The 25,467-nt window shown below is 33.4% G+C and overlaps 1 protein-coding gene across 1 annotated transcript in view; it reads right to left on the bottom strand.

Moving 5' to 3' along the window:
* Glut4EF (Glucose transporter 4 enhancer factor) overlaps positions 1–25,467 on the bottom strand; it is a 175,412-nt gene that overhangs the window by 101,336 nt on the left and 48,609 nt on the right. The window contains exon 2 of the mRNA XM_085811971.1: positions 15,077–15,189. Within this exon, the coding sequence (XP_085668097.1) occupies positions 15,077–15,189 (113 nt within the window). The remainder of the gene's footprint in view (positions 1–15,076; positions 15,190–25,467) is intronic.

The raw sequence follows: 25,467 nt of genomic DNA, 5'->3' as shown, positions 1-25,467 counted from the left end.
TGTTATTTCATAAGCGCTTCGTCAACACGCCTGCGCAAAAGGCGCACGTGCAAACTAATCAGCGGCTGGATCCCTCCGGTTCGGCATTCTCAAGGCCATATAAACGAAAACGTTTTCGCGACGCGGAAGTGCACGAAAACCAAAAAAGGAAAATAAAAATTATGCATCCCCCCCAAATGGTCTTATATTTAATCGTTAGAGTAGAGTCCTTGAAATAGCAATAAATAAAACACTCTTAAGAGAAACCCTTAATTGTTCAAATTTTTCCTTTGTATGTTTACAGGGGATACTGTGATGATACTAAATTACGGAATCCATTATGTAATAATGCTGAGCAAATCACCCATTTTGTTCGGGCGACTGCTCTAAGCGGAAAAAAAACTTTAACTTTTTCCGTCAACTACGTGCACTTGTATGGAAGATCGTTGAAAGCAACATTAAAAAATATTATGCCACGTATGGTTATTGAAAATGAACATTACTTTTTCTATTTCTCTGTTTGCTTTTTCTAACCTATTCCGGAGCTATCAAAAATATTTTAACAGCGAATTTTTTTTAAGTTGAAACTATTCAGAATAAAAAGGCATGCATAATGTTGACCAGTGGTTAGATTTTGGTGTCCTGCCCACTTTTTTTTACCTGTATGCAAAAGGCCTAGTTTGTGGCCTTTGTTACTCAAAATATGCGGCATCCGAAAGTCCTCTCAAGTGGTTAGTGGTAGGGAAAGAGGAGTGGCAGACCCTCAGGCCCGTCCCCCTGGGGTGTTTGCGTTCAAAATTGGATACATAATCTCCACTCGTCTCGTGCTTCCGTCTGCACAGCTAATAACCACCATTTCTCTGGAAATGCTAGGAATATGTACGCTTACAGTTACTGAATACCAGGCGCCCATCTTGCAACAGTTTAGCTAAGAATGTTACGCCATTCAGCTATTATCATCATTTACGACTCAAACACGCACACACATAAACATGCAAAATTTCATAGACTGGCTCAACTCCGATGTTTAACCTGATGTTCAATTAGCGCATAAATAAATCTCAAATTAATCACTGTCCTACTTAACGGTGTTACAAACATAATTTCATTTTAAGCATTTGAGAACGCATTAAATGTAATAAATAAATTTAAAAGCAGCGAAGAGCTGCATGCTTGGGATGTACCTAACGAGATATATGTGCAATAAATAAGAAAGGGTGTAGCCTCGAAATACCCAAACCCCAAATGCAAACTATCTATCAGTGTCATGTGTTAGCTTCAGGAAAGTGTAAATAGAAATAACAGTTCGTATTTGTCTAAATAACGTCTTAATGAAAGGAGATCTGGGCTTTAGTCCTCTGGGACTTCAGTCCTAGGGTTTCAGTCTTAGTGCAGCTAAAAATGCTAAATCCTTTAATTTTCGAGCATAGAAAGAATTAAAAGACAGACTGAATAATACAGAATAATCAATTTTAAGGATAAAAAGGAAAAATATATTACAATACAATTATGGGAACAAGAATGAAATGCACAATTTTAACACGTCTCACAGCTTATACAGTTTAACGTCTTTCACTACTGTAAACTGTGACAAATTCTGACAGACGTAAAGCAATTTATCGCTGTACCTACGTATAACACAGACTTAAGAAGGATATAAAAGACCCTTTATTTTAAACTAAAATGGATGAACAGATAATATTTTAACAGCATCCTTATAAACAGAAGGCATCCTGCTTACAAATTCGCCAGCATTTATCGCGAGAAACTTGTAAGGTTCTTTGAGATTTCCTAACCCGCTATTACTTTTCTATCAAGCCCCGTTTCATTTCCTTGCTAGAACGTAAATTTCCAGTGCAAGCGATAAACAAATTAGGTAGAAAGAAGGAGGTATTTAAAGGGAAGGTTTTGGAGGGTGAAATCGGAACGTGTTCTGCCTGCTTAAAGGCCACGCTACTAACTTTGATCTTCTAGTGATTAGAATTCTGTGGCATTGAGTTATTCTTGCCATCGAGCTTGTTTATTCCGACTTCGGTCAAAGCCAGTTTGCATGCTGGTTAAACTGTCAGGCCGTTAAGCTATATTTAATTAATTTTAAGTTTATCCATTATCTTCGATTTAAGCCAAAAATGTTGTCTTCTGTAAGCACGAGCTGGTGCCGTCTGTTAAACTTTATTTGGATTAATAAAAGGATCCTTTTCCCTGTGTGGTATTTATAAGACACATTAAAAGTCACTAGTTATTTTTTAGAGGTCTTGTCTAGTTGTATGCTCCCGAATCAGATCCTAGAAACTCAACGTAGAATTTCAAGTGTAAAGATACATTTAAATATCTAATAGAAAAAGGTTACACACAGCAAATTAATTGTAATTGAACGAAAAGAGAAACAATTCCATAAGAAATAAGAAATAATTAAATTGAAATGTGCTTAAAATGTGACTGATTTTTGCATCTTATGTATATAAAATCAAATTACGATATCCTTGGGTTGCTTTAGAAATCATTCTCTATGATATGAAATACTTTTTACTGCCAAAGTTTTATACTTTAAACTGCCAAAGTTTTATACTTTAAAAGTGTTTCTTACGTCTTTAAAATATATGCTGAAATTCCCGGAAGTGTACACTGACAGAAGAAATTTATTCCAGATGATAATACCGTTTAGAAAGTACCTTGAATTTTCAAAGAATGGTGTCTGAAGTGATAAATGTTACAACCATCCTATAATATAATTCGTAGCTAAAGTAGTCGTGCACTTTTTTTAGCACACCATCAGTCACTGCAATAAAAATCCTCTTAAAAGTAGCATTGTCACCTTTTGGTACGTGCATAAATCACTTTTGTCGACAACAATTCACTTGAAAACATTTTTGTTCATAATGTCTGCTGCACAAGCGATCACCGGCTACAATTCTGGTAAAATGAACGTCATAATAGCATCAAAATCCGACACCCAAGGTCGGTTCCAAGGCTTGGCCGCAAAAACAACATCAAGGATGGACGTAGAACAATGCCTGGCGATGCTACGCTTGGCTTAAACGCCACTGGAAATTATTAGTTCCGCATAAGCACTAGTTGCGGAGGTCATCTGTTCACTTCGTCTCCACACCAGTTCAGTTTAGTGTAGAACGTTAACAATTTTGGATTCTAGACATGCAGTCGAAAATCGAACTTCATACAGCGTAGTTAAAACTCTACTCCTAGTTCACACCAATAAGTAAAAACAAAAGTTACAAAATTTTGACATTCTAGCTCATAGAAAGATGCAATAGCTTTACTAAAGTAACTCATTCTAAAGCAAAATTGTTTAACTTGTTCTAAAATAAAATCGAAGTTTAAATTAGTAATTCTCCGTTAGATGTTAAGAACTATTTCGTTGCAGTATCATTTAGTCTTAGGAACAGAACTTAGATTTCAGCCAGGCGCAAGAAAATAGAAGAGTTTTTAAATGGACATTTTCTGTCTACACATTATTCACTTGAAAATGGTTGAGAAAGAGCTTGGAAACATTATTATTCCAATGACACTACAGTAAAATTTCATAAATATGAAAATATTTTCTTCTGTATATCTTTCTGTATAACTTAAGTTTAAATTCACTGTCTTTTGAATGTGAATTCACTATTAAGTTATTTTTCATCCGATTATGAATATTAACTTTTTAAAAAATTAACCGTTTAGCATCTATCTGGTAATACTAAAAGCCGTATTTACTAGATACTTATTGAAAGTATGCCTGATAAGATAAAACTTCACTTTGTTGAGAATTAGATTTAAACGTAAATTTTAAAAAAAAGTATATCAGAAGAAAAACAACGAAATCTTACATAATTCAGCGTTTCATTCTGACAGTATTCTATAAAAATTCATTATAAATTTTAGCTAATGATTATAACCCAATTCTCAATATCTATAAATTTCGCACAGATTTTTTTCTTCTGTCCTGCTCAAAAGAAGGCGCTAATGATGCGCTGTAGAATATGCTTGATTAAAGAGATGAGAGTAAGAATAATACTTTGTTCCACTAGCCCCCTGAAAAAAAAATGAGAGATCCAAACACTTTCCCCTTAAAATGCATTGAGATTCCCTAAAATGCACCATTTAAAAATTATTTAAATTCAGTTCAAGATTGCATTTCTCTATCTTATATCAGTTCGACACTAATGATTATCAGAACCTTTTTTCCTTGGAATAGATAACACTTATTAAATATGTTTTCAAATACTCAAAATTTGAATGTGACACACCTGGTAACAGATTCTAGCTCTTTCTCAAGACACGTAATAAATTTAGATATTCGGGAGCCACTCCACTGTCAGATCTTCTCGGAATGTAAGTAAATGTGTCACAAGTAGAAATTTTAAACACATGACATGTACAAAAAAACCAGCAAAATCTCCATTCATTCCAAACTGCAAAGACATTATTCAGTAGTCTACGGCGTACACACGTCTGGGGCTAGACTTTTTGTCATCCGATGCAATCTCTGCGTCTCCTAAACCTTGCCGCCCGGTGCGGCTGCACCGACGGGCTCTGGCGCCGTTCCTGCATGTGACTGAACTTCTAAAATAGCAAGGAAAAGAACTGAAAATTCAAACTCAGTTAACAGCAATATTTTTTATTAATTATGTGCATCACCCAGAATCTAACGCGAAAGTAGGCAGTTCTTTGAGATTATACCGGTAGTAACTTACTGAGAAACGTGTTTTCGAATATGTGCCAAAACATATGCAAGGAAATTTAAAACCCTGAAAGAGGTAGTTCCTCTCAAAATTCCGTAGTCGCTTAATGAGGGTACGCTAATTAGTTTAGATGTCAACTCGTTGGAAGAAAGACTGAAGATTAATAGTTCGGAGCGGATTAATTTCTCAAAGAGCGCCTGACTGCACGAAATTTTCACAGTTTTCTCCATGTACAGTGTGAACAAGAAACCATTTTCTCTCAGAACCTCCTCAATGAAGGTATCCCTCATGAGGCAGATAGCTTATGAATGCTTTACCATAATAATTTAACTATTAAAAACTAAGAGCGGAACACCTTTTATAAGATTATAGTTATTAGTTTGTTTGTTAATTGATTAAGGAAAAGCGTACAAGAACTACTTACTCAACAGGAACGATGCCTTGGTGGAAGATTTTATAAGCGATTATAATTTCTCGTATTATGCTACACATAGGGAAAAACATACAAACGCTTATGCAACCAGGATTTGAATCAATGTCGAATTATTAAATTTCAGCAGTCTTGCTCACTCAATTATGGGTGGCTGATGGGTACTCGTATATTTCGGTTATTCACAAATATCCCCAAATCTGTTAATCAAACAAGTAGCTCATCATACGGATTTTACAGACATACGAGTTGAGAAAAATTATTGTTTGGCTAAATGCCTAATTTTAAACAGTGTCATTTGCGAAATCTTTAATTTAGATAAAATTCAGGGACTTTTTAAAAATGCGTTCACACATAAATTATTTGTCATATTACGCGTATCATTTATTAATAATTTTGCACTTCATGAGCAACAACGAATGTAACAAACCATCGGCTAAGAAATAATGAACAAGTAATTTCGGAAATAGACAATTTAAAGAAAAATCGCTTCAGCAACTGTTTTACGTCTCGCTGGACAATAGAAACAAGAAAAAAATATCATTTATTAAATCACATATTTAACAAAAACGACGAAATTTCTCAAATCCTCCTCCATATAACACATTTCCGTTCGAATGTTCGTGTTCAAATTTAGTAACGATTTAGCAAAAAAAAAAAAAAAAAAAAAAAAAAAAAAAAAAAAAACAAGCAACGGTGATGGAAATGCTTATACTGTTTTGCAGGGGGCAAACACCTCTTGGGAGAGGCCTCTTTGCATGGAGGATGGATGGTCTTACAAAATCACAAAAAGAAATACAATTTCACGGATTCATTTTAATATGCGCCCCTCCAGCGAATTATTCGTCATCACTGGCGTCCCGATACCATAACCAGAACAACAAGCCAAGCAATGACCGATAAATGCTCAGTAATGCGTTTAGGGGCAAACACCTCCAAGTCCCTTCTTCCATCAACTAACGGCCCGGTTTCAGATGACGGTCCATGATGGGTAGGTTTCTGAGGGCGAAGAATCCTTGCCGATGACACTCTTCCCCCCCTTTTCCAGTCAGCTGATTGGCCATGCATTCAGTCGCAGAAGGCGAGGTTCGTGCAAGAGCGCACGTACTTACATGACGCCTGGGGCGGTACCTCTTTCTTTTCTTTTGTAGAACTCTTAAGTTCACCGCGTAAGAAACAATGGGGAAACCGGCATTAATGATTATAATGGGGTACCCCTGAAGGAAAGGCAACGCACATTCGCCCGCATAAAGTTGTTAGTTTATCTTAGCATAGCACAAAGCAACTCGTTATACCATCCTTACTCTTCATTTACTTGTTTCATTTTCATCATTTGGAGCTCCATTTCTTGGAATAAGTTATCATAAACGTAGGTCATCCGGTCCAAAGTTAGAAGGTAATGTTTAAATTTCAGCTGATATTCGAGAATCAGGCCATTCGAATGTCATTCTTTCGAAACAGCCACGAGTACTCTTTCCCTTGTCCTTGTTACAAATTTCTAAACATTGCACTTTTAAGCACGAAGTGAAAGAGTTTCCAACAAAACCTTAAAGACCCCTCGCAAATATATTTTCTTAAAAAAAAAAGGTAAGTTTTTCTTCAAAGACCAAGAATGGTCTATGACTATGATCAGTGAAGTGTTTCATGCGAAACGTTAAATATTACTGTGATGTAAGTTTAAATATTAAATTCACTATAAATCACAGTAGCAGTTTCGACGTTTGCTTAACTATTAATAGCAATAGTATAATACTTTTGAACAACTGGGGGAACACCACTACCGCAACGGCGAATGAGCATATTCGAAGTGAAAAGACTATATTAAATACTTTCTCGTTCGATTATTGTCTTACACAATCTGTTTAAACAATGGGCTTTGCAAGCTGAAACATTGAGTTAGCCTATTGAAAAATCAAATATAAACTCATTCACTTCTAGAAAGTTAATTTATAAATTTATGTTTAAGAACGTCCAAATATGGCACAAATATATATGTTGAGTGAGGATGCTGCATCCTAACTTCAATGTAACAGAAAATTCAGAGATATTTGTTGAAAACTTTTAAAGCATTTCAATGAGTCGAAATGAACAGCAAATGACCAATGACTCATGGGTCTGTCATGCTGAATTTTCAGCATTACTAACATTATTAATAAAATATACAATCAACATCCATTACGGTACAAAACGGAGAGTGACTGAAATTTAATTACGGCAGACTTTCTCTTTCACCACTTCAAGCACTATTGATCTGCGTTATTTCCTCTGTATGATCTTTGCTATTTCATCTACATGATCTACGATGATCATATCGGTCATGCGATAATGAAGACAATAAAATAAATGTGTTGTTTAAGAGACTGCCAAATGATTTTTCTTACAAGACTGGCTTTCCTTCTGGCAATTACCTGGCTGAGTCAAAATCCAGAATTCAATAAATTCGGACTCCTAACTTTCTACAAAACTGATGTCAGCATAATGCCAGTTAAAATCTTTAGGTTCTGTAATTAAGAAGTTAATCGCTACAATCTTGATCAAAGTGAATTTAAATTGATAGCAGGTTTCAATTACAGCATAACATATTTTGCTATCATCAGCCAGTATTTAATCAAACATGAATGACAAACACTGAAAAATCAAAAAATCATAACCATACGAAGAAGAGTTTTTCCACTGAAAAACTTAAGATCTTTAAGAGAGTTAATGAAACTCATATTAATACCTGTCCAGCGCCATATTACGCCTACCTCTTAATTTAGTTATCAGGACTTGTGTTCTTCTTTACTTGCTTTGGAAACATGAACTGTCCTGACTCGGAACAGGGAGCTTACTCAAGCTATGTTCAATAAATTGTGAAGTAGACAATACACACAGGAAGGGTATACGAAACCCTTTATTTTTCTATCTTTACAGAGGTTTCCGGAACTTCGGAATACAGAGACCAACCACTTGTGGTCTGAACGTAAGAATATAAAACTGCTAACTAAAACTCTAACTCAAACTAACCTTGGATTAATATACAAGTGCCTAACTTTAAGACTGGCCGTTATTTAACAAAAATCCGTATGTAGTACAGAGAGCTGCTAAAACTACGATACGTTTTAACGTATCAAGAGGACTAAACGTCTGGCCTTGAAGGCAACCAGCAACCGAGTAAAAACTACTATGGCAAGCGGCCTGCTTCTAATAACTCCTTCCTCTCTCTTGCTTGGCAAAAAGCCACAACTTAAGCACTTGGCGTTAGCAAGACAAATTTGCATAAATAAGTTAAAGCTTTTAATTCTGGCCGGAAGTAGAAAATAAGAAGTGATAGTAAAGATTTAAAACAAAATAAACGTTAGTAAAACTTAGGATCCTTAGATAGTTAAGATATACTCCTTATCCAGAGAGACCACATTAAAAAAGATTTCGTGCAAACTTCACTATCAAAATCGGACAAACAGAAAAAAGAATACGGCGTGTAGTATTATAGACCACGATCACAGTAGCCAATCAAAGATGGCAGCTGTCCAGAGTACGTTCTCGTAAACATACGCTGAAAAGAGGTTATAATGTAAATGGGCGCACGAGCTTGGGATTTTATTGATAATAAAAATAGAACATTTCGATCAGATTATATAGATAATCAAGGTTTTCTTTTTTCTTTTTTTTTTTTAATCTTTTGATTTTACAGTTTTTCTCCTTCGGCAGTTTAAGAAGCAATGTATCCAGAAATAATCTTAATAGAAGTAAAATAATAATTTCAACTGACAAACGATTGGAATCAAATTTGCGTTGGTGAAACGCGCAACACAGATTTTACTTTCTAGATCAGCTCAAGGATTTATAAAGCGACAAGTGAATACATCTTTTTTCTAAAAGTATATTCTATGAACAACCACTCCATATAAAGAATGCATTTATGTATGTGGAAAAAATTCGCTAAAATTATTTTCTTTCAATGTCATTGCTTGATATCGACATACTGAAATATGCATTGAGAAACACATCGATATAACATGTCTAATTAACCTTCGCAACTTTCCTCCTCAATAGCAGACATTTAATGTCAGAAAAATACATGTTTACACAAAAGTAATAACATATCACTAATAAATATAATAAGTTATATTACAAAAACACGTGAAACTGAAGTACTTAGCACTTTTTTCTGATGATTCCTTAATTTAATTCGTGGCTTGACGAAGTTTAATATTACTAACTGGAAGTGTCAAAATTCTTTTTAGCAACAACTTTTCTAATTCAAAATTATCGTTTAGATCATGGAACTAGGCATAAAATGTAACTCTAAAGGGGGTGTAGTCAAGTATTATAGCTAAAAAGAAATTTATTGTTTATCGCAAAACTGCATATTTAAGTTTATTAAAGATCGTGTGGCTAAACATGTCATTAATACACCAATATGAAGCAACTGTCAATGAACTCACACCACCAATTTTCGCGGATGACCAATTTTCTCTAATAGGAAAATTAAAAATTCTGAAAATTGCAAAAACTAAAAACAAAGCAAACAGGCTCATATCGCTAATATAAGGAATTCAAAGCAATCTTTTAAATCATATACCAACCTGCGTAACTCCTGCGAAAACAGCAAATATTGGAAGATTTAAATTAGTTACAGAAAGTTAAACTTGAACATTTTAAAATTAAAAAATCTGACAATAATTTGAAACAGACTAAAACTAAAAGTATTGGCTTAAAGTCTAAATCTTCTACAGATAAACAAAAGTATAGATCGGACACAAACGACCTTTAAAACATTTAAAAAAAATTATCAAACAAATCAGTATGATCTTTGTTTATCTCATGTACCCATATCAGCTAGAAGTCGCTAATTATCACAGATTGATAATGCTATTAATAAATATTTCCCGTTGGTTTGTTTGCTAAAACCATAATACTGTAAATTCTTTAACTGCCACTGAACTGAAGAAAATGAAACATATTTCATTTTTAAACCTGAAAAGCTATTTTTCTGTGGACTGTATTGTTATGTGCGGAAGGGTTCGTAATAGATTAAATGCACACAAAATCAATGAAAGCTTAAAAAAAATTATTTTTTTCAAAAACACTTTACAGTTCTGGTACTTTCCACACAAAAGGTCTCGTACAACTCTTCTCAGTATCACAGAGCACAATCAATAGTTACCACTTCAAACTACTAAGAACATTGAACGAAAGGCAGTGCAAAGAACCTCAAAAGCTCGCACAGTGATCTCTCAAAACTCTTAAGCTAAATTGAAAACTGATGCTTTATCCGGTCTTATGCATTCTCCCCCCCCGGCCGAGAAATTTCGATAACCTTTGATTTCTCGAAATAGGTGGATTTCATACACAGTTACAGTTACATAGGGATCAGACCAGTTACAGTTACATAACTTGTAAAGATCCTAAGTTTTACTAACGTTTATTTTATTTTAAAACTCTACTAACACTTCTTATTTTCTACTTCCGGCCAGAATTAAATGCTTTAACTTGTTTATGCAAATTGTCTTGTCTTGTACTTAAGTTGTGGCTTTTTGCCAAGAGTTAGAGAGAGAGAGAAGGAGATTTAGTAAGCAAGCCGCTTGCCACTGCAGTTTTTTTACCAGTGTTCACTCGGTTGCTGGTTGCCTAAGGCCAGAGGCTTAGCCCTCTTGATATTTGCAAACGTATTGTAGTTTCAGCAGCTCGGCGTACTACATACGTACCCCTTTTAAATAAAGGCCAGTCTTAGTGCTAGGCATTTGTATAATAATTCATATTAGCTTTTAGTTAGAGTTTTAGTAGTTTTATATCCTTGCGTTCAGACCACAAGTGGTTGGTCTTTGTATCCCTAAGTTCGGAAGTACTTGTAAAAGTATAGAAAATAAAGGGTTTCGTATACCCTTCCTGCTTGTCTCGTCTGTTATGCACAAATCTTGAACATACCTTGAGTAAGCTCCCTGTTCTTATTCAGGACTCACCATGTTTCCAAAGCAAATCAAGAGAAACACAAGTCCTGATAAACTACAATATTTACTTGATGTTCAACTAAAATCAGTATTCTGAAGTGATTTAAGGTATCATAAGATATCATTTAATAATATTATTTCACATTGTGTATATCAAACCTAAATCTCAAAAGCTAACTACATTTTATGGTTTTCATACTCTTACTAAAAGCGCAAAATTTAGATGAGATTGATTCTTGGGGGGGGGATAATTAAAATAAATTGTTTTTACTTAGAAATGGCAACATTTAATGTCTTTTCCAGGGAACGCTTTGAGCCGAAAGATATTTCGAAGATTAGTTTTAAATATCTAATTAAACTCTAAAACCACATTGAATTTAACTGCAACAACGCGTAGGCGTCCAAAATCACGAGCTGGCTGCATCAGATTAGGTGCAACAGACGCAAAAGTTAATGGCCCAGCATGTGCTTCGAAATCCGTCCTTGAAACCCTATCGCTACTACTAAATGAGACATTAAAAAAGCAAAAAGCAAAGCTTCCAGAGTACATAAACTAAAAACAATTCGTATGAAAATGAGACTTTGTAAACAACGTCAATGCCAAAGTTTTTTTTTCTTTTAAATCTTCGACACAATATCGCTCACGTGCTTAAAATTTAAAAAAACTGGCGCTTTATTCGGAACTTCATTATCCTCTTGACAGTAATTCATTCCAATCGAATCGCCTTCAATGTCAGATTTTTTTTTTGTTTCGTGCATTAAAAATAAACTGCGACATTACCGTAGTTCTACAGCGGAACGCACTAAAAGGAATTTAAATAAATTTCAACTGTGATCATGTTAGAAACGTTTTTAACTGGTCTTGCACAATATTTAACGCCGTTAGGTTACGTTACACTACCATATCATGGATCATCCAAGTGAAACCACTTACAGAAAACATAACATCTTTAATTTACCCTCCAATTTACCAATAACCAACCTCTAGAACACTGCCATTTTTCTTTCTGATTTGCAACGTAGTTTGCAACAACAAAACATTTTGTAACAACAACAACAAAACATTTTGCGTCGCTTTATAACGCAATTTTTCAAAAGTTTTCGCTGTCTTAAACAAATTATGCACTATAATTCTCTCAATCTTTAGCAAACTGCTTTATAATAATTTATTAACTTATAAGCTATTTTCTCCCTCCTTACAGCATGCTATCGTGGTGTAACGGTATCACACTCGGCGCGTATTTCGAGAGGTCCAGGTTCGAGTCCCGGCGAGAGCAAGTCTTATTTCTCACGTCTTCAGCATCAAAATAACCTAATGATTCTACAAACTGAATTCACATTTAGAAGTAAGAAAGAGTTCACAACCTTTCTCGTGAATCTGCAAATTTTTGCAATGAAATTAAATCCAGAAACATACATTCAAATATATTATCTGTTAACATTTTTTTAACAAGCTCAGATTGTATTTATTTATTTCTGTTCTGCGGACTTAAATGAACCTGGGGGCACCTTGCATTTGACTCGTTCTGCTCCGTTCAGGATTTGAAAAGAAAATAACGTTAAAAAGATTACTTTTTAATTTAAGGAAAGTAGTAAACATTTATTTATTTATTTACTTTTTGCTCTCAACCGCTAACTCGCAAAAATCACGGGGACGCATGCAAGGATTCAACCGAGTTCGTATGTTCCGTGCTATTTACTTCCGTGGAACGTTTTCACCAGCGCTAACGGCACCCAAAATCCTTCGTAAGCGATCTTCTGCAATTGGGAAATTAAGCATTTACTTAAAAAGCCGTTTACCAGAGCCGAAAGTGAAGCAGGTTCGCTCTATTTAGCGGTACTATAAATAAAAAGAAAAAGGCCGATAGGAAAAATGGAGCGTGACATCCTTACCAGGTAAACATACTGTTAAGTAACGCCGCGGTTGAGGAATCTATTTGGGACGACTGTTTTACCAGCGCATAGGGTTCAGGTTAGGCATGGAAATTACAACACAAACGTTCTTCTGTTCGTCAGTTCATTAATCATTATTTGTTATTTTGGGAAATTGGAAATCGTTTGCTGAGCTTTATTTGTTTTTCCCGCACAGCAAAGACAGTTCCACATTCCATATCTCAAGGAAAAGAAAATACGTGTATATCCTCCAACGCAGCACGGACGGCATAGAAGATAAAGCAGTTAGTAACACCAAGAATGCTTATAATAATAAAACTATGAATTAATACATTAAAGCAAAATTCAAATTAAAATAAGTAGAATTCTCGAGAGCTCAAAGTTGCTACATAAAATAATTCGCAAAATTGACTTTTGTCAAACATTTTATTCTTTTCTCCCTGTTAAAACCAACTCAACATGTTTATTAAACTGATTGGATTGTCTCACAGCTTATAAATATAACACTAGAATTGCAGAAAATATATGCTGAGAGTTATATTTGCTAAAAACGCACTTCTGTTATCTGTAATTGGCAAATTTCAATTTATTTTAGCATTCCTATCTGTTCAAAATGATAGCATTTTACCAATGTCATAAGAACTACATAACACAAATAAGGCTTTATCAAAACAGAAATTTTTCATAAATTTTTGAACCAAAATCGTCACGAGAACTTGTATTTTAAGAAATGAAATCACTCATGATAACTAGAATTTTTTTCTTTGCGTAAAAGAAATAAAAAGAATAATAAACTGATAATTAATTTGACAGGAAAACTAAATTAAAATTTCTTTCAATTTTTACAGTAGATAACAAAAATGTAACGAGAAAAATGATTAAAAACAGATGTTATTGCAACAATAACGCAATAACATGCAGTAGACGTGTATTAATACTGGGAATTTCAAAATTAGCAATCTTTCTTTATTTTCAAACAATTAACGTATAACGTAATCAAAATAATTTAATAATTAGAAACGGATCTGGATGGAATTGGATCTGCAGAGAAGTGAGTAAAAAGAATATGGGATTCAATGCATAGAAAACTGAATTATAAAATCTTCTGTGATATACAAGAATTTGAAATATATAAGTACCGATATTTATAAGGCATGTATTACAATTACCAAACAGTCTAACGAGTATTTTGCTAGAAGAATACAGATATATGTCGAATTCGTCCACAGTCCAAAACCGCCCATATCATATAACGTAAAAAAAAAAGAAGATTAAAAAAGAAATTTTTTGATACATAAATATCTCAAAATTGCAAATGTGAAATCAAATAATGCAAAGCTTAGATCATCAAAGGAACTTTGCCCATACTTTCAGCATTTTGGCAAAGCTGGAATGTGGTACTCGATATTTTAACTTTTACCTAAACAGAGATGGCTTTAATTCAAGTGGAGTCTACTGGATCACCGAATAAGCTGATACTTTCTTGTATAATTGAATCGAAATATTAAAGGAAAGTTCTTCTATCATATCATTACAACATTTTAGTAAGAAGTGCTGAAACTGATGTTGATACTAGATACTGAATCCGTGTCTCATTTTCCCTGAGAAGAAAAAATACCGGTAAAACTTAAAAGACTAAAGAAAATAATTCCCATGTCGGAATGAGTGCCAATCAGGAAGAGGAATTTTTTATGGGCTGTTTCCATCCGGTCAAGAAGTTTTAAATGCAACAGACGTCAAAATAAGACAGCAGTTTTATCTAATCTCGAAGAATATTGTTTGATAAAATTACCTTTGTTTTATTATTGATATCACGTCTTCTCTAAATTTATATCCTTGATTTTAATCATATTTAAAAAGTTTATCATGTAATTATTTTTTAATATTTTATTTAATTTTTATGATATAATGATAATTTAATTTTTACTTAGCTATCGTTATTATCCGTTTTACCACTTTATAAATTTTATAAATATTTTTAGTCATTAATTTACACTTTACTTAATTATAATCATATAATCCTCATTATTTTATTATTATTTATTTATTTTTGTTCACCACTCCTTACAGACTCTTACATTCCTAATTTTAGGAATTAGGCCCTGATCACAGCACAAGTATTACAAAATGATTTTTAAAGAAATTCAAAAGAATCTCACCATTAATAGGCAGGCAAGGAGACTTTGGGCTACAGGAAAGACTCATGAGTACCATAGCGGCCATACAATCATCCATGACTCCGTCATCCGCACTCGATCTCCTCTTACGTCCACTAAAATGCAAAAGAAGAAATTCATTGTTTGACTAGGGAAACAATTTGTAGCACCAAATCTTATGTATACTTCATTGCATAATAACATAATTAATTTTCATAGTATATAATTTGCCAGAATAAGTATACAAAGCTGAAATTATATTCAATACAGTACATTATTTTAATTCCTTTAATTCCTGAAAAAAATAATGTATGGTTCCAGATCTATTTTTAATTGCAAAAATAATAATTTTAGTTTTATTGGTATTATTAAATAATGAAGAATCTGTATGTATGTTCCTCGCATTGCAGAAAAAGAGCGATATCTAAAACCACCAAATTTTGAATACACGTAGTTCTTCACTCAAACAAGTGCACCTTGTGTGTGTGTGTGTGAATATGGCAAAGCCTCGAGGGCTATCTGCCTAAGAGTAGGGATGCCTTCGTGGAGGACTTTCTAAGGGAAACTGGCTCGTATATACGTTACACATGGGAAAAACCCCGAAAACGCCCATGCAGCCAGCCCGTTCGCGGGATTCGAACCTCGGACCGAACTACCAGTGTTCAGCGACTTTACCGCTCGGCCGCTGGTGGGCCAAGTGCACCTTGAAGCCGGAATTTTTAAGTTTTGAGTTCGTTTTTGATTTATTCATATTTTGTGGGAATTCAATGAATTTTTGATCAATGAACTCAGCGATTTAAAAAACAATATGTTGCCAAGCCTGAGATAATTGTTTTTCATATTTAATAAAAGAACCCAGCTATTTAGCTATTTACCCTTGCCAAATATATAATAATTTTATTTTCCTCGCGCCAGTTTATTGCATTCTGGTGGAGCGAAAGATATTTTCTTTCAAATTTAATCTATCTCTTACTGAGTAAATAATGTTAGTGATTTAAAAGCAATAAACGCAGTTCTTTGTTATTATTAATAATTAGCTGGAGCCGAGAAATTATACTAGCTAGATTTATTAAAGACATTATATTCTAGTATTTTGTCCTTTTTACAGTAACTAAGGCCAGTCTGCGCTAAGTCGTACCCCTAATAAAAAAACAGGTACAAATCGTAAAATTGTATTCATTAAACCGTACGAAAAAAATAAAAATTATGTGTGGTAATAATATTTTGTATTGTCTTTGCTGATATTTATTACAGTAAAATTTCATACAGTACAAACTCTCGGATAAAATTAATAAAATTTATGAACATAAATTTAATACGACTTAGACAACCAGTATTCTAAGTCGTACCACCTACAGCTTAAGTCGTACTACGTTTAAAATTGGACAATTATATTGAAACTTTCTTTTTCTCAATTAATTATTTATACAATTAATTACAACAATGATCACAAAGATACTTGTTCCTTTTCTTGTCAACTCCAAAAGCCAACAAAGGATGGGGTCAACAAGGATGTCCAAAAGCCAACAAGGATGTCAACTCCAAAAGCCATGCAAGCCGTGTCCCCATCCTTTGCATTTTAGGCACTAAATCATATTCTCTTCGACGTTTTCTTCACGAATATTACGTTCCCTCCAGCGGATCAGCGGTAAAGTCGCTGAACACTGGTAGTTCGGTCTGTGGTTCGAAAGTCGGCGAACGGGCTGGCCACGTGGACGCTTTCGAGGTTTTCTCCATGTGTAACGTATATCCAAGTCAGTTTCTCTTAAAAAAATCACTCACGAAGACATCCTACCCAGGGCAGATATCCCTCGAGTGTTTTACTGTAATTATATAAAGCAAACCACAAATATCACAGGGATATGAACAAGATGTGAACCAATGTGGTTGACTAGGGTAATTCATATTGACGTGATATCACGCCTAATATTAAAAAGATGTGACTTAAGGAGTGGTACAACTTACGCAATCTTACCCTATTTTTAGATGGCTGGCAGTGCCAAGTTCAGTGTATAAAGAGTGAAATAAAGTTAAGACAAACATTTTCTTCTACAGCCCATATAACCTTATTCTATTTATCAGCGATTACAGTTTGGAAGGAATAAAAGAAAAGGATCGGCGTCAGGCATTTTGCCGCTCAGTGCTCTGTGGGTCCTAAATTCTGCCAACCGATACCTTAAATGCTAAAATTTCTGCTTTCCATTACTTTCCTTAAATTTGCAAAATTTTGCCATTCCTAAATCTTGCTGCTGGGTGCTTCTCTAAATTCTAAAAATTTTGTCGCCCACTGCAGGTGCACCGGCCCTATAAAAGAATCATGAAAAATAAAAAAATGACGTCCGCACAGTTCATCACAATGCTGCATTCTAATTAGCATTATGATTGCACCTGTTTATATTGTGTATACTTCATATCTTCTTTTAGTATCTAAATTGTATTGCACTTCATTTGTATTCTTATCCCATTGCCCTTCTTCTGAATATATCACAGACATCAAGGATTTTTGCATCTCTCCATTTCATGTTTTCTACAGCTATTAGCTAACACATTGTAGTAAATCACCTACCTGCCTGTCGGAAAACTCTTTATCCACCAGTTCGAACAAGCATCTACCTCTGCATTGGAATGGAAGAGCAAAATGCTATAGTAGCCACAGTAATTTAATTTTTCCTCGATTACTACGGCAGTTTGCGCTTAAACTGGTTGTATGCCTGTTTCAAAGCCACAGCCAATAGTCAAATTACGTTGTTTATAAAATTTTATGAAACTATTAAATGACTCGTTACGACAACAATTTTTTTATGGTTAAGTGATTGCATTATTCTTATCCACTCATTAATAAGAAAAAGAAAACATTCTAAAACCTTATGAATACCAACCTCTGGTGATTGCCGCAACTCCCCTCGAAATGTATATAGAATATTTATCATTTTAAATTTGGATTTTGCTTATATTTAATATCCATTTCAGGTATTCTTATTTCCTATGCATTTACTAATAAACGCTTTATAATTAATTTAAAGAAATAAAATTATATGTAAATATAATTAATACGCATTATATAAACATAATAAAAACATATGTTACCATTTAAGGCAAAAAATAATATGTGACAAAACATGTATTTCTTAAATGTAATGAAAACATAGTACTTATTATGTAGAATGGAGACAAGCACGAAAATGCATGATACAAAATTACGACAAAAAATCTTCGTTTGGGGTAGATTTTACATAAACTTTTATCAATTTTAAGAGTTGCTGATAGAGGTCCCTGTTCTTCAACAGTAAAAACGTCTGTACAGAAAGATGCAGTAAACAGACAGTCAGTTGCAAAATACAGATAATGGTTTTATATAAAACCTAAGCCAATCTAAGGCTTTTTATCCTAATTATACATTTATTATGTAATTAAAAATAAACCATACAGTTGTCCATTTGTCATAAAGTGAATTCCATAATTATGCAGATATACTATTTAATATACCTATTTACAATCACATCATTATTTACGCCGAAGTGAAAGGGAGAAAAAAAAAGAAAATGAATATTTCTTTCATCCTGACAGATTAATGATATGAGTAACATTTGGGTTGAAAAAGAAACACTGCTTTTGAAAAAAAGTACAATTATTATTTATTAATTGTCAGCTAGAATTTTTTAAATGATCTAACAACGAAAAGAACTGTAATGTATAATTGTCTAAAAAAATGTCCAGCTACTGAATCTTCGGTAATCAGTGTCCGAGTAATGCAAATGTAGAATTCAGCCATTTAGGCTTTCTTAAAGTTATTATTTCATCGAAAACTGTGTCACTTGGCGCCTCTGTTGTAATTACCTAACTGTACAGTGCGTTGCTATGCAGCAAGCGTGAGGATGAACGTGGCTCTTTCCTTGCCACTTAATAATAAATATTAATAAATTCAATTTGATTTCGGTCTTCCGATGGCATGTTTCGCCATGGAATTACAGAAACTTTGAAAAACAATTACTAGTTTATTAATTTCGGATATTGTTCGTGAGTTTCGTTACTGAAAATTATAGTGTAAAGGCCAAAGTTGCGTCAGCCCAGAAGGGCTATTAATCTCGAAACGGCATTTTGCGTCGAATCACTAAAAGCGTTGAATCACTTTTCAAATCGTTGTCATTAAATATTATCTCCCTGTATTATATTTAAAGAAATTAAATAATGAAGAATCTGCATGAATGTATGTATGCTTCTAACAATCTGAAAAAACAACGGTGACTAGAGCCATCAAATTTTGAATAACGTCGTCCTTCACCCGAAGATGGGTCCCTTTAAAGCCGAATTTTGAATTTCGACTTTGTTTTATTATCTATTTCACATTCTGTAAAAATTAATAAATTTTCGATTAAGAAACTCAACGACTTCAAAGCCAACAATAACAACACTGTACGGAATAAAACATTTTTATCTCCAGCGTGCGAGACTGTCTATCGGAAGTTCTAAAGCTATGCTGTTTGTAAATATTTTTAGCCAAAAGGAACGTTAAGACAAATTCTCTCGAAACGTGTATGTGTGTATAAAAAAACCCGCTTCTTTGGGCATAATATAAAATCTGAAAGAAAGCTTTCAGTTTTTTTTTTTTTTTTTTTTTTTTTTTTTAATGAAATGGTCGACAACGTATAAAACTTTTTCACAGATCTACGCTTGCATTAAAATTGTTAAGAATCGGTAACTATTGTAATCCGTTGGTTAACTAACAAAAAAACGAATAAAGTTGTTATCAGTGAATCAATTTATAACACAAAAGCATGGCTTCTTAGTTGACAATAAATAATTAAGAAAACTCACAGTCTCTTGTTCTGTGTGGTTTAAGCGATAAATGCGTGAAAGTAATTACCTACTTACCCTCTAACAGCGGCAGTTATTTGTTCGAAATTCTGGGAAAGATTCTGAATGTGATTAATAAATTGCACAAAAGAAATGGTACTCAAAAGATGAAACGCAGGCTTTTACCTTTCCGAGGCAAGAACTTTGAAATAGGTGCGTGATATGCTCTGGGTGTTAATTATAACTCCAAAATGAACAAAACAAAAAGGTAAATTCGTGCGGAGCGGATCATAAATGTGGGAGAAGTTAACAGATGGGCTATGTTCATGCTTTCGGCTATGCGTTTAGTAACAGTTACATCAAGCTAGACAATGGATCATTACCCAGTTAATGATACTCTTTGTGTTCAGTTTTAAACACGAAATAGATTTTTAAAACACGGAATGTTATCTACGGGCTATAATTTTAAGTTATATGTTGCTTTTATAAGCCGTGCTTGGAACTGCATGTTTACTGAGCAAAAAATATAATTTTTTGAAAAAAATTAATTCGACAAAGCGTACTTAAAATTACGTAATTAACTTACGTACGAAAAATTAAATATCGCATTTAATTTAAGCGAATTAATATAAACTTATTAGATTTGCCATAAAGGGTTTTAAAATTATTAGAAACGTAAGAATAATTTTATTTAAAAAAACGTAAGCTGATATCCCCCCTCCCCACAGCAAGTAAATTACTTAAGATGCTATTTTTATTTTTAAAAAGGAATTAAGTCTTCCGTTGACTATACTTCCTTAATAGTAAAAGAAAATATATTCATGATAAGACATTTCAAACTTATCTTTGTAAATATATCTTATCTTTGTATAAGCTAAAGAAAAGTCAAGGGCGAGATTAGAAAAGAGCAAGTTGAAGTTTCCTTCGTTTACAAATACTGAACTGCCCTACAGATAATATTTCCTGCAAAAAAAGTAGGAATCTAAGACTGGGAAACGCTTTTAGACATTGGTTTATATTGCCCAATACAGAAAAATAAACGCATAAATAGAAAAATATTACCTATTAAAATGAGAATTACTACTGGATTAGTAAATGCATTAATAATGTTAAAATGTAGTAATAGTAAATTTTAAGTGCAGTTTTCCTGACAATTGAAAATTAATAGTTCCTGCACGCAAAAAATTTGATGAAGTCTAGTTTAATAAATGCACTCATGAATCTCTTTAATACTTCATGAATATCTCTAATTCTTTAATAACGCGCAATATTATAATGCGCGAATCTCTTTAATAATGTGCAATATAAAATGTATTATCCGCTTATCCAAATTTATGCTCCCATTAAGAGCAGGAAAAAATACTAAGTTTTTGAACACCCTATGTATCACAGTAAGTTATTCTAATGAAATCTGGTATTTGCGATGCAATCCATTTTAATAATATTTAGATGGCTCTTCCTTAAACGCGAACATTTTGACTGAAATTATAACTAACATAATAACGATACTATTAACAATGAGGAAATTTATCAAAAGAAAACAAACTAATGTTGTGTGTTGTTGTCACTAATCTCACTTGTCTGACCTCACCAGAACAAGGTCACGAAATTCCTCCTGGCAAGGAGTACAAGATTACGCTTGTCGTTATCAAGAGATTGGGCACCATATAGGTGACATTACGATTTTGCCCAGTTCCACCAAATTTCGAGATTCAGCACCTTGGGGGATGGGTCCCAGGGTTTCCCATCCCTCTTCCCCTACCATCAAACTCATGGAGGTAGGAAGTAAGATGGAGTCGCCCTAAACAAGTTTCTCCGTACCCTGCTCTGAAGCACCGGCGATCCCTACGTGGTGACCAAAACATTGGGTCATTTACCATTGAGTTCTATGGGATTTGACGCGTTCGGGTGTAAATATTTTGTAATTACGTCGCAAATATACATATAAATGTACACTTTTTTTACAACACTTCAGAGTCCTAAGTATGTGAAAACAACATATTTTTAAACAACATTTCATTCTGAACGGAATTAAATGCTATACTTTTCACAGGACAGTTTTCTCAGAATGGTTTAATTTGAATGAAATATTTTCACAAGTTTTCGTTAATTACATTAGAAAAAAAAATTAAGGTAATTCGATTTTATTCGGTTAAGGTACAAAAATTAAGATCAAAGTTTATTGTATTATTAATATTAAAATTATGCATTATTTCTTTTCTATTTATAGAGCTTCTTCCTAAAATACTTTCTTAAATATGACATGATATTTTGGCTTCTTTTAAATCGAAAAATGTAAGTCAATTTATAATTAATGCTCTATTCGGTTCATTTTAAATTAGAGAATTATTAGGAATTAGCGAAATACTTTAAATAAGTATTTCGCTAATTCCTAATAATTAAATAGGTATTAAATAGTATTTGACTTTCTCTGAACATTTCTGAAAGGGAATAAAATAAGTTTTTTTTTTTTTTTTTTTTTTTTTTTTAAGTATTATTTAAAACTTGTAACTGAGTTATTATAAAATGTAAAGGGAATAATTCTTTTAATTATACTTATCAGATTTTTTTTTTACCCTTCATTTCAACAATACATATTCCAAAACTCTTTATTACGTTCTTAAGTGCGCATCTCATAGCATTTGCTTTACAATACCTTTTAACAGATTGCTTTCCAATACGAACAATTCTTGCTTAAATAGTTTTATAACGTATTTGTCAACAGGATTTCAATTTATGTTTACAATTCAATATTAAGGTTATTATATATTTAGATAACATTTATAATCATTATAAATTAGATAAATTTAATCATTGGATTTCTTCACAGTACTTTCACAGTTGTTTATAATTAATTATAATAATAATATATAATAAATTCTTCATTTCAAATACATTTATAAATAATTTAATGAATATTTAAGTATTTTGTCAAAGGCAGATACATGCTTTTTGCAAGCACATGCATAAATACCCATACATATTTCCTATTTATCATTTCCGTCATGTGCAAATCTTTAATTTCTGTGCATTCACTATATTTTTCGTGTAAAGTAATTTACACTAATTTAGCATACACCCGAAAGTTTTACATAAAAAATATATATGAATATAATGTGAATGAAAATTATAAGTATTATTTTTAATACCCACTCAAAGGTCAGTTTTTCTTCAAAATTCCTCCACGATGGCATCTCTCTCTTTAGGCAGATAGCCCTTGCATGCGTTACTCTATTTAATAAAAACTTAATTTGACCTATGTGCCTAATTACAAATATTTTAACATACATAATTTTATATTTACATTTAGCCATCAAGTTTCAAACTTTTCAAATCTTCCAGAAAATAAATTTTGGCAGATCTCTTTTAGCAATTTTCTTAAAATCTATATTTTTGTAGTGCAACAGCTTAGAATTTTATAAAACAAATTCATAATCAAAATCGCTGTTGTTAGTTATCGAAAAATAACCAAGATGTCATTTTTGCGTAAATGTCAGTAAACTATACAAATTGCTATTATCCATCACACTATGAATGTTTCTTTCATGCGAGAGTGTCCCTTTTTCGATTTCTATGGAACTGTCGTGTGTCGAAATACTATTAGAATCTTGTCAAGCGAGCTTCTGAATGTGAACAAAGAACACCCCGTCTGGTGACCCAAGCTTCAAAGCAGTGCTTCACTTCTAGCGCGGAATGGCCCCTCCTCCCTTTCCTACCTCCATGATCAAACTACATGAGAGGGATTTAAGCTCGCCATATATTCAGAGGTAGCCACCAACCCCCGCCGCAAATATACTGTACATTACAAGAATCCATGCCTTCTCTGGGATTTGAACCCGGGCCCTTTGATACCGTAGTCAGAGTCCTCCTGTTTGGGCAGCGAAAACAAACTAATACACCGTACAATAAAAAAGAGCAAAAAATGTTTATAACAAGAAATTTCATCTTCATATCACATAATCTGTTCTAATTAACCACAACATAAAGAAAGGGAAAATGGAAATGGCAAAGGGAAACAAAAACTAGAAGTGTCCTAATTTTTGCAAAAGAGAAAATACTTTAGGATATATGAATATAGTTACTTAACAACTTACAAAGTAGATGAGATTGATTCAGCATGCGTGATATGTAAGAAATGCACAAGGTAAAAATGAAAATAGACGCGACCTGACCACTTTATCGTTTAATGATAACAGCACTCTCCTGCAAAACGATCTGGAATTAAGAAACAAAGGAGAAGTCACAATACTGTATAATAAAATTTTTGGGCTCTGTTTTTCTCCTAAATTCGAATTATATTTATATTCCAAACATCATCAGAGTTGATGACAGTTCCTAGTAACCTATGTAATCAGTTAAAAAAATTAATAATAATGAAAATAATTATAAGCAAATAAGTGAACCATTTGAACATAGTTGTTGCCTTGCGGAAAAAAAATGAGCTAATAAAATACCAAGTATGCCTAGCGATGGTTTCAGAGAGCACCAAAAAATTATGCAAATTTATAAATGGGCGAATTTTAATCCATAACTGAAGCCATGCATACGTACATAAATGATAAATTCTTCAACCCACTGTCTAATACAATTTTTTATCCATACTGAAGCCTTGCGAATAACGAATAGAGGCAATAACAATTTTTTACCTCTCTGCATCCATATAAAACTCTATTTTTTAAAAATATCTAAGACGATTATTCTCCAGATGTTACATAACATCTATCCGGTTTTCTTCAATCTACTATTTATTTTGATCTCCAAATCAGACGATGACTTCAACTTCAAGTGAAATTTCAGTCAAAATATGTACTTCGCACTTCTATTATTTAAACCTGTTCTACGTTTAGCCCCAATTACTTCTCCTGTAGAACACAGTTATAGATAGTTAATTTACGACAGAGTTATCGATCTCATTTAGCATATAACTGTTAACACTAATATAATAAAAAGTTAAAAATTTTCAAGTGAAAAGTAGAGCCCTACATGCATTGTTCTGCCTAAGAACTTATTTTCGATATGGCCCATTTTAAAAGGAGTAAGTATAGAAAAATAATTTACAGAACACTTATTTTATGTACTTCCTCAATTCGGAATTCCCAAATCATGTAGACCAGGAAAACCGAAAAAGATTCAGTATTCCCAACGCGATTCTAATTGCTCCAGCTAACGAAGAAGGGAAGATGTACAAGAAAGATTTGAGTTCAAAGGGAGGTGGCACGCAAGAAATAAGCGTTTTTAATTCCTCGGCAGGATAGATAGAGGATGAAGTACGCAGGAGAAAATCTTGGTTCTTTCACCCCCCCCCTCGAAAGGCAAGAAGCGAACAGCAAGATTTCCGTGAGAAGAGGTGTCCCTGGGGCACGCACGACCTTCTTCTCCACCCCGTTGGGCACTGGTGCCCCATATTCAGCACTCTTTTCCGCGTTCGAACAGGGTTCCGCTTCGCGCCTTGGAGATGTTGCCCGAAATTTCCAAGACAAACGATAAATTTACTCCCAAAATATGTTAAAATAAGGCCCTTGAAGATTTAACAAGTTTTTTTTTTGGGGGGGGGCGGGCTCATAAACGTAACCTCATCCATAACTTTGTTTTGCTGTTAA

The sequence above is a fragment of the Stegodyphus dumicola genome, chromosome 2 (genome assembly GCF_044657685.1).
Source record: "Stegodyphus dumicola isolate Sdum_Otavi_A_Nest chromosome 2, ASM4465768v1".
Classification (NCBI taxonomy): domain Eukaryota; kingdom Metazoa; phylum Arthropoda; class Arachnida; order Araneae; family Eresidae; genus Stegodyphus; species Stegodyphus dumicola.
This window is presented reverse-complemented; position numbering and strand designations above follow the sequence as displayed.